General features: G+C 36.0%; 1 protein-coding gene across 1 annotated transcript in view; it reads right to left on the reverse strand.

The window, feature by feature from the left end:
• The window catches only part of LOC100463697 (ATP-binding cassette sub-family A member 3-like), a 156193-nt gene extending 152062 nt beyond the window's left edge, over positions 1 to 4131 (reverse strand). The window contains exons 1-2 of the mRNA XM_034669566.1: positions 4043 to 4131; positions 3432 to 3687 (exon numbers count right to left, since the gene is read on the reverse strand). Coding sequence (XP_034525457.1) covers positions 3432 to 3687; positions 4043 to 4102 — 316 coding nt within the window. The 5' untranslated portion in view covers positions 4103 to 4131. The remainder of the gene's footprint in view (positions 1 to 3431; positions 3688 to 4042) is intronic.
• Between the last annotated feature and the right edge of the window lie 12524 nt (positions 4132 to 16655).

Genomic DNA, 16655 nt, shown 5'->3' on the forward strand with positions numbered 1-16655 from the left:
ACAATAACCAGTAACAAAATTGAAGCAATAATCAAAAACCTCCCCAAAAACAAAAGTCCAGGACCAGACAGCTTCCCAGGGGAATTCTACCACTATTTAAAGAAGAAATAATACCTATTCTACTGAAACTGTCCCAAAAAATAGAAACAGAAGAAAAACTTTCAAACTCTTTCTATGAGGCCAGCATTACCCTGATCCCAAAACCAGGCAAAGACCCCATCAAAAAGGAGAATTACAGACCAATATCCCTGATGAACATGGATGCCAAAATACTCAACAAGAGCCTGGCTAATAGGATACAACAGTACATTAAAAAGATTATTCACTACGACAAAGTGGGTTTTATGCCTGGGATGCACGGTGGTTCAACATTCATAATTCAATCAACGTGAGACAGCACATCAATAAAAAAAAAAAAAGATAAGAATCATATGATCCTCTCCATTGATGCAGAAAAAGCATTTGACAAAATACAGCATTCATTCCTGATTAAAACTCTTCAGAGTAAAGGGATAGAAGGAATATCTCTCAATATCAGAAAAACCATCTATGAAAAGCTCACAGCGAATATCATTCTCAATGGGGAAAAGGTGAGAGCTTTTCCCTTAAGATCAGGTACACAACAGGGATGCCCACTCTCACCACTATTGTTCAACAGAGTGCTAGAAGTTCTAGCCTCAGCAATCAGACAACAAAAATAAATAAAAGGCATTCAAATTGGCAAAGAAAAAGTCAAACTTTCTCTCTTCGCAGAAGACATGATACTTTATGTGGAAAACCCAAAAGACTCCACCCCCAAATTACTAGAACTCATACAGCAATTCAGCAATGTGGCAGGATACAAAATCAATACACAGAAATCAGTTGCTTTTCTATATGCTAACAATGTAATTGTAGAAAGAGAAATTAAGGAATCAATTCAATTCACAATAGCAACAAAAACCATGATATACCTAGGAATAAATCTAACTAAAGAAGTAAAACATCTATACTTTAGAAACTACAGAATACTTATGAAAGAAATTGAGGAAGACACACACGAAAAATGGGAAAACGTTCCATACCCATGGATTAGAAGAATAAACATTGTTAAAATGTCTACCCGGCCCAGAGCAATTTACACTTTCAATGTCATCCCTATTAAAATATCATTGGCATTTTTCAAAGAACTGGAACAAAAAATCCTAAAATTTGTATGGAACCAGAAAAGACCCCAAATCACCAAGGGAATGATGAAAAAGAAAAACAAAGCTGGAGGCATCATGTTGCCTGACTTCAAGCTATATTACAAAGCTGTGATTACCAAGACAGCATGGTATTGGCACAAAAACAGACACACAGACCAATGGAACAGAATAGAGACTCCAGAAATGGACGGATGTTGTATTTTGTATTTTCCAACAATTACCTTATCAGTTACTTCCTGTCAAAAGATAGAACTATACCAAGTACTGGTGAAGATATGTAACTGAAACTCTCAAACGTTTCCGTAAATCTAAATAGTTACACCCCCCACGAACCAACAATTTCACTCCTAGCTATACACCAAACAGAAAGTTATATATACGATCATCAAAAGGTTCTTATAAAAATGTTCATAACGGCACTACTCATAATAGCTCAACTCTGGAATCTACCCAAATGTTCATCAATAACATATAGATTGTATAATATTAACATAATGGGATACTATAGAGAAATTAGTGATTTATGATCTCACACAACAATTTGGATGATTCTTTACAAATATAACGCTAAGTGAAAGCACACACATAAAAACTACATAATACGTACTGTATATAACACAGACTGCTATAATGGCACATAGTGACTAGCTCCATTTATGTAAGGTGAAAAGCAGGCAAAGCTAATCTATGGTCTTAGATGTTAAAATAGTAGTTAAATTTGGGGGAGTCATAACTGCAACTTGGCACAAAGGAAGCTTCTAGGGTCATGAAAGCGCTCTTAGAATTACAGATTCCTGATTAACAACAAAGAGGAAAACTGCCTTGACAATGGGAAGTCGGTGGAAATCCATTTTACTAAAATGAGCAAGCATGATGTCACCAACTGAGGAACAAACTGGTGGTATGCTTCCAAAAGTGATTCACTAGGAAGATCTTATAAGAAAGATGTAATATTTTCAACACAAATGATCAAATTGAAACTAAATGTAAGGAAACAATCAAATACAAATTAAGACGCTTCTGCAAAATAATTGGCCTAGCCTTTTAAAAATATCAATGTCATTAAAGACAAAACAAGAAAAACAGTCTAAGAAAGTACTCTAAGCCAGATGTCAGCACATTATGGTCCTGTGCAGGTCAAATCTACCCTGCAGTCTGTTTTGGTATGGGCCTATGAGCTATGGATGTTTTTTACATCTCTAAAGGGCTCTTAAAAAAAAAAAAAGAATATTTTATAGAAACCCCATAGCCCATAAAACCTAATATATTTACTATCTGGCCCTTTACAGAAAAGTTTGCCAACCCCAGTGAATATTTAAAAATCTCTAACTGGGGGGTGCCTGGGTGGCTCAGTCAGTTGGGCGTCTGCCTTCGGCTCAGGGCATGACGTCAGGGTCCTGGGATCAGGTCCTGAGTCAGGCTCTGTGTTTGCGGAGCAGAGTCTGCTTGAGATTCTCTCTTTCCCTCTGCTCCTCCCCCGACTACACTCACTTATACACGCTTTCTAAATAAATAAATAAATAAATAAATAAATAAATAAATAAATAAAATCTTTTTAAAAATCTCCAACTGGATCCTGAATTACAAAACAGGAAAAAAATCTCTAAAGAACCTCATTAGGACAATTAGGAAAATATAAATATTGACTGTATATTAGATAACATCATCATATCAATTTAAAAATTCTCGAGTATAATACTTGTTATGTTGGAGAATGTCCTTATTAGGAGATACATATAGCAGTTGAAGGTGACATGTCATGAATGCAACTTATTCTCAATGGTTCAGAAAAAAAAAATTAATTATGATGATATTGAAGCAGTGATCAAAAACCTCCCCAAAAACAAGAGTCCAGGGCCTGACTGATTCTCCGGGGTATTCTATCAATCTCTTCATAATTAATTGGTCTGTTTAGACAATCTCAGAATTAACTTAACCAGAGAGGTAAAGGATCTGTATTCTAGAAACTACATATCACTGTTGAAAGACACTGAAGAAGATACAAAAAGATGGAAAAACATTCCATGCTCATGGATCAGAAGAATAAACATAGTTAAAATGTCTATGCTACCCAGAGCAATCTATACTTTCAATGCCATCCCAATCAAAATACCAATGACATTTTTCAAAGAACTGGAACAAACAGCTTTTAAATTTGTGTGGAACCAAAAAAGGCCCCAAATCGCCAAGGAACTGTTGAAAAGGAAAAACACAAAAAACATTTTAGACATCACAATTTCTAACCTGTAAAATTGACAAGTAAACTCTGTTTCACCATCTCAGTAATATTTTTTACCACATCACTTGTAGAAGGCACATAAGCTAATTCATATTCACGGCTCCTATTAAAGAAGAAATCAGGTGGGATCAACAAAGGAACAGGCTTGAAAACAGTAACATTCTGAAACGTTTTCTTTATATCTCTGCGATGAAGCAAAATCAGTAGAGAGAAGAAGAATGTCATGGAGATTTCCACAATTAAAGACATTATCTTCCTTTTCTGCAAAAGAAACAGAAGGATTGTGATAATTAAGAGTCTACAAATGTGTATGTGTGTGTGAATCTATACTCTTATGCATATACGTGTATACAATTTAAACATATTATTCAGTTCTGTTCTACAATACGAATGGTTCTCTAGCCTGTCTTTTTCACCCTTTTCCACATTTCATTATCTATTCTATTGATTTATCCTATGGGTACTCTTCAGAGTTAGAATTGCTACATTAAGCCATGGAACAAAGGGACAAAAAAAGCAAACCCATAAACTAAAATGAAGTGAAAAAGCTATTTAAAGTTCTCCCCTTCAGGCTCATTAGCCTTTACAACCATTTCCCACAGACACTTCCACTTACCTTTAAAACGAAATTTTTCCAGAGGAGGACTCCAAATTGGTTGAGCCACAAAAAATCCATTTTATCACAAAGAATGGAATTTCAACTCTAAGAGGGAAGTAAACATTTCAAAAATTTACAATGCCTGGCAAAAATGTTAAATTCAGTCAAGTGAAAGGATTACTTCATTGTTTTACTCCTTTTTTTCCAACAATCCTGAAAGATAACTACTTGAAATAAGTACTTGTCTGCCTCTATTTTTTATATTAATTCATTATATTCACATCTAATGGTCTGATATGTATGGAAAATATTAGATGATAGAGAGGCAAAATGTAATCAGTTGCAGCCCCACGTTCGCAAAAAAGATGTAAACTGTAAATTTGGAATGTCAGTTATTATTCTGATAGGCTCTGAGAGAAATTCCTGCAAATTATAATTCTGAAAATTTCCTATTTAATATCTACTCTGTACCATATTCTATGCTAGGCATTAGGTGTATTCAAAACAATTGTGATCTTTTCCTCATGGTATGAATAGTAGAGTACAGTAATTGAGAACCCAGGATCTAAGGTTGGGCTGTTTGAGTTCAAATCCTAACTCTCACAAGCTGTAAAATTTTGAGCAAAATAATTAACCTATAGCTACTTATCATCTGTAAAATCAGAAAAATCATAGTACTTACCTTATAAGATATTCCCCTGGGGTGATTTGCTACTACGGAGAGGGTGGCTAAAAGGCTATGCTCTTTTTAAAAATTGTGATAAAACAGACATTACATAAAATTTACCACTTTAACCATTTTTAACTGTACAGCTCAGTGGCGCCAATCACATTCACGTTGTTGCATAACCATCACCATTATTCATCCCCAGAAACTTTTTCATCTTCCCAAACTAAAACTCCACGGCCATTAAATCATCACTCTCTATTTTCTCCTCTCCCCAGTCACTGGCAACCACCATTCCACTTTCTACATCTATGAATTTGACTCCTTTAGGTACTTCATATAGGTGGAATCACTTCATTGTGACAGTATTTGTCCTTTTGTGACTGGCTTATTTCACTTAGCATAAAATGTCTTCAAAGTTTATCCACATTGCAGCATGTGCCAGAATTTCCTTCATATGCACCACTTTTAACAGTCTCATAGGGCTTTCAAAATCAGAATTGGACTTCAGGACATATTAAAGGGAGAGAAGGATGTGGATGTGGTATGTATTGGATTAGTACTAAAAGGTGTCACGTTCTTTCAGTGAGTGAACCAGAAAGAGTAACCAGGGAATGCGGCAAAGAGGAGCACCTCAAGTGCTTCTGAGCTTTCAGTGGCAAGCACTCATGGTAAAGGCCAGTTTCTGGCCAGAAGACCAAGATTAAGAGTGTCTCAGAGAACCTAAAGGTACAAAAGAGACAGAGGAATAGGAGGAGCTCAGCCTTGGTCTGAGCATAAATTGATCTCACCTAATTAGCATGCTAATCACTTTGATCAGTGAGTTGTAAGACTAAGATCCAGGAAGATCCAGATAGAATGGCACAGTTTTTAAAAGCTGAATTGATGACGACAACATGGATGGACCTAGAGGAAATTATGCTAAGTGAAATGTGTCAGACAGAGAAAGACAAATACCATGTGATTTCACTTGTATGTGGAATCGGAAAAACAAAACAAAGCAGAAACAGACCCGTAAATATGGAGAACAAACTGGTGCTTTCCAGAGGGGAGAAGGATGGGGAGATGGGCAAAAGTGGGTGAGGGGGAATGGGAAGTACTAGGTTTCCAGTTATGGAATGAGTAAGTCACAGGGATGAATGGTACAACATAGGGAACACAGTCAATGGTTTGTAATAGTGTTGTATACAGACAGGTGACAGCTATGCTTACAGTGGCATAGTATAATATAGAGAGTTGTTGAATCACTATGTTGTACACCTGAAACTAATGTAACATTGTGAGTCAACTATACTTCAGTAATAAATAAATAAGACTTGCATAATATCCTGAAGTCTTATAATATGGTTTAACATGTCCTAAAAAACAGTACTTATATTGTTCCTGTGCCTGAAACCACTGTCAATTTCTCAAATAAAAAATAATAAATTTAAAAAAACCTTAATTGACATTGCAACCACAGCCCAGAGGTGGGTTGCAACTTGTAGCTTAAACCTAACCGAGTAGGGTTGCCAGATAAAATACAGGATGTTCAGTTAAATGTGAATTTCAGATAAATAACAAATACATTGGGGGAACATACTTATACTAAAATATCCATACTTTATCTGAAATTCATATTTAACTGGGTGTTCTGTATTTTATTTGCTAAATCTGGCAGCCCTATAACCAGGTCAATTGCCTGCTAAACCAAACTATCAATATTCCCCATAGGATTTAAAACAAAACCCAGAGTTTCATATTTCAATACACAAATGTCCAGAATGTAATCTAAAATTATTCAGCATACAAGAAACCACAAGTCTCAGGTTGCACAGGAAAAGACAATCAACAGACAGCAATGGTGACATGGCATAGATATTGGAACTACCTGAAAAAAAGCCTTTAAAGCAGCTACTATTATAATGCTCAAGAGAACAATTACAGTCTTGAGACAAAATTTAAAGGAGAAAGTATTAGCATAGAGAGGATATAAGGAAAAATCAAAGGGGAATTTAGAATTGAAAGTAACCAAAATAAAACACTCACTGGATAGACTCAATAGCAGAATGAAGATGACAGAGGAAAGAGTCAGTGAACTTGAAGAAAAACCAATAGAAACTATCCAATATGATCAAAACAGGGGAGGGAGAGATTGAAAAAAATGAACACAGCTTAGGATTATGTGGGACAACAAAAATAAAGTCTTAATATACAATTCATCAGAGTCTCAGAAGACAGAATAAACAGTGTGATGCTGAAAAGATATTTAAAGAAATAATGGTTGCAAACTCTCAAGTGTGGCAAAAGACACAAGCCTGTAGATATAAAAAGTTGGGCAAATCCCAAACAAGGTATGTCTAGACATGTCATAATCAAAATGATAAAAACTTGAGAAAATAAAAAAATCTTGGAAAAAAGTCAGAGGAAAACAACACATTACCTATAAGGAGACAAAGATCTGAGAAACAGACTGGCATCAGGGAAACCAGAAGGAAGTAACCAACATTTTTAAAATGCAGAGAAAAGGAGTAATTGGATATTTAGCAAAGAAATTCTTCAGAAATGCAGCTTTGAAATAAAGACATTCATAAATGAAGGAAAACTAACTGCCTCCACTGACAGCTGGTCTGATCCATAAGAAAAGGAAGCTCTTCAGAGAGAAGGGAAATGAGAACAGAAGGAAACTTGGAACATTAAAAATGAAGAAAGAGGAACAGAAGTGGTAAACAACTGGACAAATCAAGATGAGTCTTTTCTCTTCCTGAGTGTTTAGAATATTTTTATTGGTGAAAACAAAGAATATACCAAGTTGATGAAGTGTTCAATAAATGAAGATGTAATATATAAGACAAATACAGTATACAGGGGGAAAGGTAATAAGAGTACTAATATGGTCATAAAACTACATTCCAATTTAATTGATAAAATATTGATTCTAAATAGACTACAAGTTAAGACTATGTTTTGTAATCTCTAGTGCAACAACTAAAACTTTATACAAAACTGCAATGGATAAAATGCAATAGAAAAGACACTAGACACTAAATTAAATTCACGTGGAGAAATAAAGAATCAGTAATGATTACAATGTAAATATAAAGCAAGTATTAATGATCTGTAACTCATTTTTCTTATTTAAATACAACTGCATAAAAATATATAAATTCATATTTATTTGGCAAACAATGTATAAAGATGTGATTTGTGACAATAATAAAATAAAGGGGGGAGCAGAGGTAAATAGGAATAAAATTTTTGTATACCACTGAAATTGAGTATTAATTCGTCTAGGTTATTATAAACTAAGATGTGAAATATAATCAATAGGACAACCACTAGAAAAATTACTAAAATATATATTGTAGAAGAAACACAAAATGGTAGAAAATATCTTACAAAAAGAAGACAGTAATAGAGTCTTTGAGAAACAAAAATGATATAAGACATAAAGAAAACAAAGAGAAAAATGTCTGAAGTCTTACCTTGTCATTAATTACATCAAATGTAAATGGATTGAATGCTCCATTTAAAATGCAGAGATTGGTAGAATGGATATAAAAGCATGATTCAACTATATGCTGTCTACAAGAGACTCATTTTAGATCCAAAGACACATATTAGTTGAAAGTTAAAAGCCAGGAAAAGGTATTCCATGAAAACAGTATGCAAAAGACGAGCAGGAATGACTGTACTAATGAAAGACAAAACATACTTTAAGACAAAAATTGTTAAAAGAGACAAAGGAGTGCATTATATACAGATTAAAAGGTCACCTCATCAAGACATAAAATTAGAAACATATAAGAACCTAATAACAGAGCCCCCAAAACATATCAAGCAAAAACTGACTGAACTGAATTATGCGAGAAATAGAAAACTTAAAAATAATAGTTGGAGGCTTCAATGCCCCACTTTCAATAATGAGTAGAACAACAAGGCAGAAGATCAGTAATGACATGGTAGTCATAAACAACACTATAAACCATCTGGAACTAACATATAGAAAAATCTACCCAATAATAACAATAATAATAATATTGTTCTCAAGTTCACAAGGAGCATTTTCCAGAACAGACCATTAGGTCACAAAACAAGTCTCAATAGGGGCACCTGGGTGGCTCGAGCAGTTAAGCGTCTGACTCTTGATTTTGGCTCCGGTCATGATCTCTGGGTCATGAGATAGAGCCCTGTATCGGGCTCTGCACTGAGCATGGAGCCTGCTAAAGATTCCCTCTCTCCCTCTCACTCTGTCCCTCCCTGTACTCTCTCTAAAAAAACAAGTCTGAATAAATTTTAAAAGACTGAAATACAAATTATCTTCCAATCTTCCATGAACACGACCACACTGAAATGAAATTAGAAATCAGTAAAAGAAGAAAATCTGGAAAATTCAGAAATATGTGGAAAATAAACAACACACTATTAACCAACCAATGGGTCAAAGAAGAAATCACAAGGAAAATCAGAAAATACTTCGAGATGAATGAAAACAAAGATAAAACATATTAAAACTTATGTGAAGCAGTGAAAGGAGTTTAACTATAAACTCCCACATTTCAAATCAATAATGATTTCAAATCAATAACCTAGCCTTCCAACTTAAGGAACTAGAACAAGAAGAATAAACTAAAACCACAGGTAGCAAAAGGCAGGAAAATATAAATATTAAAGTGGGGATAAGTAAAATAGAGAATATAAAAACAAGAGAAAGAGTAAAAAAAGGGACAAACCTTCATCTTGACTGACCAAAATAAGAAAAAAGACTCAAATTACTAAAATAAGGAAAGAAAGAATACTACTATCAATCTGACAAAAATAAAAAGGATAAAAGAATACTATGAAAAATTACAGGCAACAAATTTGATAATCTAGATGCAATAACAAATTCCTCAAAACACACAAACTACCAATTCAACTCAAGAACAAGTAGAAAATATAAATAAACTTATAATAAAAGATTGAATCAGTAATCAAAAACCCACCAGCAAAGAAAAGCCCAGGATCAGATGACTTCAATGGTAAATTCTACCAAACAACTAAAAACTGATTTACACCAATCCTTCTGTTTGATTTTTCAAACAAAAACCAATTCCCCAATTCATTCACACCCCAAATGCGTGTTCTATAATTCAGTTCAGTTCTGACACTAAACTACCAGAGTTGGCACAGAGCCCACAGGTTAAAGGACCAGTCTGAAAGACTGCCTGCCCCTACTTTAGGTGTTAGCTTCAAATAGGGTCCTCATATAGACTAACTACAAACTCAGGAGTTCCCACAATCTTCCTCAAGTTGACTCACAGAATGCAGGAATATGCTATACTTAAAACTATAGTTCATTGAGGGGGAGATAGTCCAAGATGGCAGAGGAGTAGAAGGCCTTAGTTTTGTCTGGCCCCAGGAATTCAGCTAGATAGCTATCAAATCACTCTGAACATCTGTGAACTCAACCAGAGATGGAAAAAAAGAATAGCCGCAACTCTACAAATAGAAAAGCAACGGCTTTCTGCAAAGTAGGAGATGCAGAGAAGTGAACCCAAGGTGATATATCAGAAGATAAACGGAGGGGAGGGAGACTCTGTAAGCCAGCACCAGAAAGTGATACAGCAGTGGAGAACAAAATCAGAACTTTAGTTAGAAGTCTACTCCAATGAGGGATGTCCCTGCATTAAAGGTGCTCAGGTGGCAAAGTGGGGCAAAATCATAGCTGGGACAGTGGGGTCTCAGGATCCTTGCGGTAACAGAAAGACTGGGGGTGCCTGAGTGTGGATGAGTTCCCAGGCATCAGAGGGGGTAAGCCAGCTACAATCAGCAAGCCCAGGAGAAGGCTCTCAGCTCTGGGTTGCCATATACAGTGAGCCAAAGCACAATCAGGTGACTGCTCTCAGAGTTGGGGCCCAACGAGAGGCAGAACCCCAGTGAGAACCCCCTTATTCCCCCAGAAGAAGCTGTGTGGTGGTGCACTGCAGGAGTCTGCAGGGTCTGAAGACTTGAAATGGGGTCGTGTGCCCGAGATAGAAATGCTCCGTGACAGGCTGGATGAGCACAGAGTGCAGACGGAGACCAAGGAGATAGGAGTGATTGACTGTTTTTTCCCTGAGGGCACACTGAGGAGTGGGGCCCCGTGCTCTTGGCTCTGGGGCTGGAGATTGGTAGGCCACCATTTCAATTCTGATCCTCTAGAATGGTGTGGAAAGCCTTCAGGAAACAAAAGCCACATAGAGCAAACCAGAGCCACTTACTTAGCCTGGCCCTTTGGCAAGGATGGTGCAATTCCGACCCAGGCCACGACACCTGAGAATCAACGCAACAGGCCCTGCCCCCAGAAGATTAACAAGAACGTCCAACTAAGATTAAATTTACCCATCATAGAGAACTGCAAAACTCCAGCACTAGGGGAAAATAATATATAGAATTCATGTTTCTTTTTCCCCCTGATTCTTTAGTCTTTCCATTTTAATTTTTTTCTCTTTCCTTCTTCAACCAATTCCTTATTTGATCAACTCTTTTTTTAAATCTTTTTAAATTTTCATTTTTACAGTTACATTCTATCTTTTCATTGTATTTAATTTTATTTTTGTATACATATAAGTTTTTCTTTCCCCACAATTTTGGGATGCAGTTTCTTCTAACAAACAGACCAAAATACATCCAGGTTAATCCACTGATTAACTTACTCTCCAGCCCCCTATCCTCCTGGGGGGTTCTGACCCTCTAATCACATAGTTGATTCCTCTGTGACCAGCCCCTATCTCAAAGTTGTCTAGGGACCTGCAGAGTCACCTCATTAGCATAAACTCAGGTAGTGGTCAAAAGGGGATAGTTATGAAGAACAAAAGATACTCCTAATGCTCAAGAAATTCTGAGGGCTTGGGGAGCTCTGTGCCAGAAACTGGGATAAAGATCAAGATATATTTTTTATTTTACCACACCTTCTCTAACTCTACCAAAACACAAAGGAAAATACTTCCTAACTCATTCTATGAGGCCAACATTATACAAAGTCAGCAAAAGACAACACAAAAAAAGAAAACTATAGACCAATATTCCTTATGGATATAAATCAAAACCTCACCAAAACACTAGCTAACTGAATCTAATAGAATAGCAAAGGATCATATTAAGTGGGATATCTCAAAAAGACAAGGCTGATTTTCATGCAAAAATCGATGTAATGCAGCATATTAATAGGATGAAGGAAAAAACTCATATGATCTCAAATGATACAGAAAAAGCATATGACAAAACCCAACATCCTTTCATGACAAAAATGAATTAGAAATAGAAAGGAACTTCCTCAACGTGATAAAGAGCATATACTGAATATTGTGAATATTGTAATGGTCATGTCTAAATCATTTATAATAACTAGAGGATAATGGTTAAAACACAAAAGTATTAAAAATAACTATAGTCACAATAATTTTGTTAATGAATACACAATATAAAAAATGTAAACTGTGATACCAAAACACATCAAAAATACAACACGTAAAAGTTATAGCACAAAAATGCAGAGCTTCTGTATGCATTCAAAACTCCGTTGTCACCAGCTTAGACTGTTTTAACTACAAGATGTTTTATGTAAGCTTCATATTAATAAGATAATAAAAAACTAGAGTAGATACACAAAAGGTAAAAAGAAAGGAATCAAAGCATACCACTCCAGAAAATTATTAAATCGTAAAGGAAGAGAGCAAGAGAGGGAGAAAGGAGCAAAGGAACTACAAAAGAGAAAAAAATTAATAAGATGACAAGAGTAAATCTATACTTATCAATAACTATTTTAAATGTAAATGTACTAAATTCTCCAATCAAAAGACACAGAGTAGTTGAATGGATAAAAAGACTCATTTCAGCTTTAAGGACACACATAAGCTCAAACTAAAGGGACAGAAAAACACGTTCCATGCAAATGGAGACCATAAGGGAGCAGGAGTAGCTATAGTTACAGCACACAAAGTAGACTTTAAGCCCTAAGACTGTAATAAGAGACAAATAAGGTCACTGTATAATGATGATAAAGGGATCAAGTAAGAGGATATAACAATTGTAAATATTTGTGCACCAAACATCAATAGCACCTAAATGTATAAAGCAAATATTAGAAAAATTGAACAGAAAAATAGTCAGCAATACAGTAATAGTAGAAAGGACTTCAATACCCTGCTTCCAGCAAGGGATAGATCATCCCGACAGAAAATCCGAGAAACCTGGGACTTAAACTATACATTAGGCCAGATGGACCTAACGGACATATGTAGAATATTCCACCAAACAGCAGCAGAATATACGTTCTTCTCAGGGGCTCCTAGGTGGCTCAGTCAGTTAAGCATCAACTCGTGATCTCAGCTCAGGTCTTGATCTCAGGGTTGTGAATTCAAGTCCCATTCTGGGCTCCATTCTGGGCATGCAGCCTACTTAAAAATAAAATAAAAAGAATATACATTCTTCTCAAGCACACAGAGAGCACTTTCAGGGATAGATAATATGTTAGGCCACACAACAAATCTTAACAAGTGTAAGAACAATGAAATCACATCAAGTATCTTTTCCAACTACAATGGTGTAAAACTAAAAACTCATAACAAGAAGAAAACTGGAAAATTCAGTGGAAATTTTAAAATATGTGGAATTTAAACAAGATGCTCCTGAAATAGCAATGAGTCAAAGAAGAAATCAAAAGGGAAATAAAGAGTAATCTTGAGGGGCGCCTAGGCAGCTCAGTCAGTCAAGCATCTGACTCGATTTCAGCTCAGGTCTTGATCTCAGGGTCAAAAGTCCAAGCCCCACATTGGACTCCACACTGGGTGTGGAGCCTACATTAAAAAAAAAAATCTTGAAACAATTAAAATGGAAACAGAACGCACCAAAACTTATAGGATGTAACAAAAGCACTTCTAAGAGATAAGTAGATATTAATGAATGCCTACATTAAGAAAAAAGGAAAAAAGGGGAATGACATCACCAAGATGGCAAAGTAGGAAACCCCAGCCTCTCCATTCCCTCACAAAGATCAACAATTAGACAGCTATCCAAAAATAAAAATTAAAAAAAACAATTAGACAGCTATCCATGAACAAAAATAGCTCTGGGATTGCTCCCGAGTCCACTTAAGAAACTTCAAGAACCCAAAGGAACAAAAAACTGAAGAATAACCACAGAAAAAGAGAAGGAAGATCAGATTCATTTTGTCTGCATCATCCGGATCCCCCAGGCTGGCACTACTCAGTACCAAGAGGCAGTACCCCATCTAGAAAGAGTTCCTTCCTCTCCATGGAAAGTTGAGAAACAGGCTTCCCCAGTTTTGGTGCACCACACAAAGGACTTGAATATGTTTCACCCCATCCAGAGACCAGCAAGGCTGATACATACAGTGATAGCTAGTAACAAGGAAGAAAGGCAGGGGCTACCAGTATCAGCCAAGCAGTAGGAGTGACCCTCGTTCTCAGTGATCTGTTCTGCAAAGGACCTCAGCACCTTTCACCATTGAAGAAAACACTGTCCAGCACAACCAACTGCTGATCCCCTGCAGATTTCACTAGATTTCATCCCACAGGTATTTGCATTTGTAAACACTAGATGCCTGTGTCCCTCCCTGGATCCCTATCCCCACCAAATCCCAGGATTCACACTGGCAGCCAGCCCCAGGCTTCTGTAGCTGCACAAGTACAAGATGCCAACCTGGCCCCCTGTGACTGACCCACACCACCATACACACTTGAGGCTAGCCCTTCCAGCTGTGCACCTGCCTGCCACCAGCCTGGATTTTCCATCGCCAGCCTCTACTGAAGTGTGCATACCTGTGGCCCATAGTCTACAGCCACAGAGGTGTACACCAACAGCCAAAGCCCCTATGGCTGCTTGTGGGCCCAGATTTGACTGGTAGAAGAGTATAAACTTCCAGTTATACAATGAACAAATTCTGAGGATCTAACGTATAATATGACTGTATTTGATAATACTGTTTTGTACAAGTGAAGTTTGCTATGACAGTAGATTTTAAGTGTTCTTTCTCAAAAACACAAAAGGGCAACTATGAGAGGTGACTGATGTGTTAATCAACTTGAACGAGGGAAATCTTTCACAGTGCGTACGTATACCAAACCATCATGTTGTACACTCTAAATACACTACAGTTTTATTTATCAATTATACCTTAATAAAGCTGGAAAAATAAAGAACATCTAAATAAATGAAAAGACATCTCATGTTCATGGACTAAAGATTTAATATTGTTGAGATGGCAGCACTCCCCAAATTGATCTATAGAATCAATCAATTCCCACCTGCCTGTTTTCAGAAATGAAGATGCTGATTTCAAAATTCATATGGAATGGCAAGGAACCTTGGGTAGCCGAAAGAATCTTGAAGAAAAAGTTTGAGGTCTCATATTTACTAATTTCAATAGTTCCTACAACGTGACAATAATCAAAACAGTATGGTACTGACATAAGCACAGATATATAAATCAAGGGAATAGAAGTGGGAGTCTAGAAATAAACCCATTCATCTGTGGTCAACTGATTTTCAGTAAGGGTGCCAAGTTCATTCAATGAAGAAATAACAGTCTTTCCAAAAAATAGTGCTTAAGCAACATGCAAAATAATATAGTTGAACTCTTGCCTTGTACCACATACAAACATTAATTCAAAATGGATCAAACAGCCAAATGTAAGAGCTAAAACAATAAACTCTTAGAAGAAAATACTGGAGTAAATCTTCATAACTCGGATATAGCAGTACATTCTTAGGACATCAAATAGAAATACAGATAAACTTGGCTTCATAAAATCAATACCTTTTGAGTATTGAAGGACACAAAAAACAACTCATGAATGGAATAAAATATTTTCAAATTGAATAACTGATAAGGGTTTCATATACTGAATATATATAAAGCACTCTTACAGCTCAACAACAAAATGACAAACCAATTAAATAATGAGCAAAAAGATCTAAATAGACAGTTCTCCAAAGAAATTACACAAATGGCCAAGGACAGAAAAAGATGCTCAACATCACTAGTCATTAGGGAAATGCAAATTGAAACCACAATGAGATACCACTTACTCACTAGAATGGCTATAATAAAAAACAAAACAAAACAAAACGAAAAAAACTTTTTTTAATGGAAAAAAACAAGTGTTGGCAAGAACTTGGAAAACTGGAACCCTCACACAGCACTGGTAGGAATGTAAAATGGTAGAGCTGCTGTGAAAAAGTTTGGCAGTTCCTGAAAAAGGTAAACCTTACAACCCTGCAATTCCACTCCTAGGCATATACCAACAGAATAGAAAACATGTCCATGCAAAAACATATACACTAAAGTTCATTAAGTACATGTACATTAAAGTTCGTAAAGTACACTAACGTTATTATTGGTGATAGTCAAAAAGTAGAAACCCAAAAGTTCATCTATTGAAGAAAGGATAAACAAATGTGGTATATCCAAATGCAGAATGAGGTACGTAATAACACTCAAGAACCTTGAAAACATTATGCTAAGTAAAAGAAGCCAAACACAAAAGGCAACATATTTTATGATTCTATTTACGTGAAATACCCAGAATTGGCAAATCCATAGAGATAGAAAGATTAGTGGTAGCCAGGGACTGGAGATATGAAGCAATAATACCAAGTGATTGTTCAGTGAGTACGGGGTCTATTTTAAGGATGATAAAAAATGTTCTAAAAAAACCAAAAAGGTTCTAGAATTAGATAGCGTTAATGGTGGCACAACATTGTGAATGTAATAAAAGCCACAGAGTTCTAATACTCTAAATGGTAGAATTGAAAAATTAATTAATTAATTAATTAATAAAATGGTAGAAACCATTTTTTTCCTCAGTGTAAAAAAAGAAAAACCCCAAGAGACGGGTAAGAGGATAGTCCTACATTATAGCTGAGATTTGCAAAGGTCAACTCACTTCCCTAGAATTAAATTAAAACCAAGGCTGGGGCACCTCCCAAAACCTTATTTTT

The sequence above is a fragment of the Ailuropoda melanoleuca genome, chromosome 10 (assembly GCF_002007445.2).
Source record: "Ailuropoda melanoleuca isolate Jingjing chromosome 10, ASM200744v2, whole genome shotgun sequence".
Taxonomy (NCBI): Eukaryota; Metazoa; Chordata; class Mammalia; order Carnivora; family Ursidae; genus Ailuropoda; species Ailuropoda melanoleuca.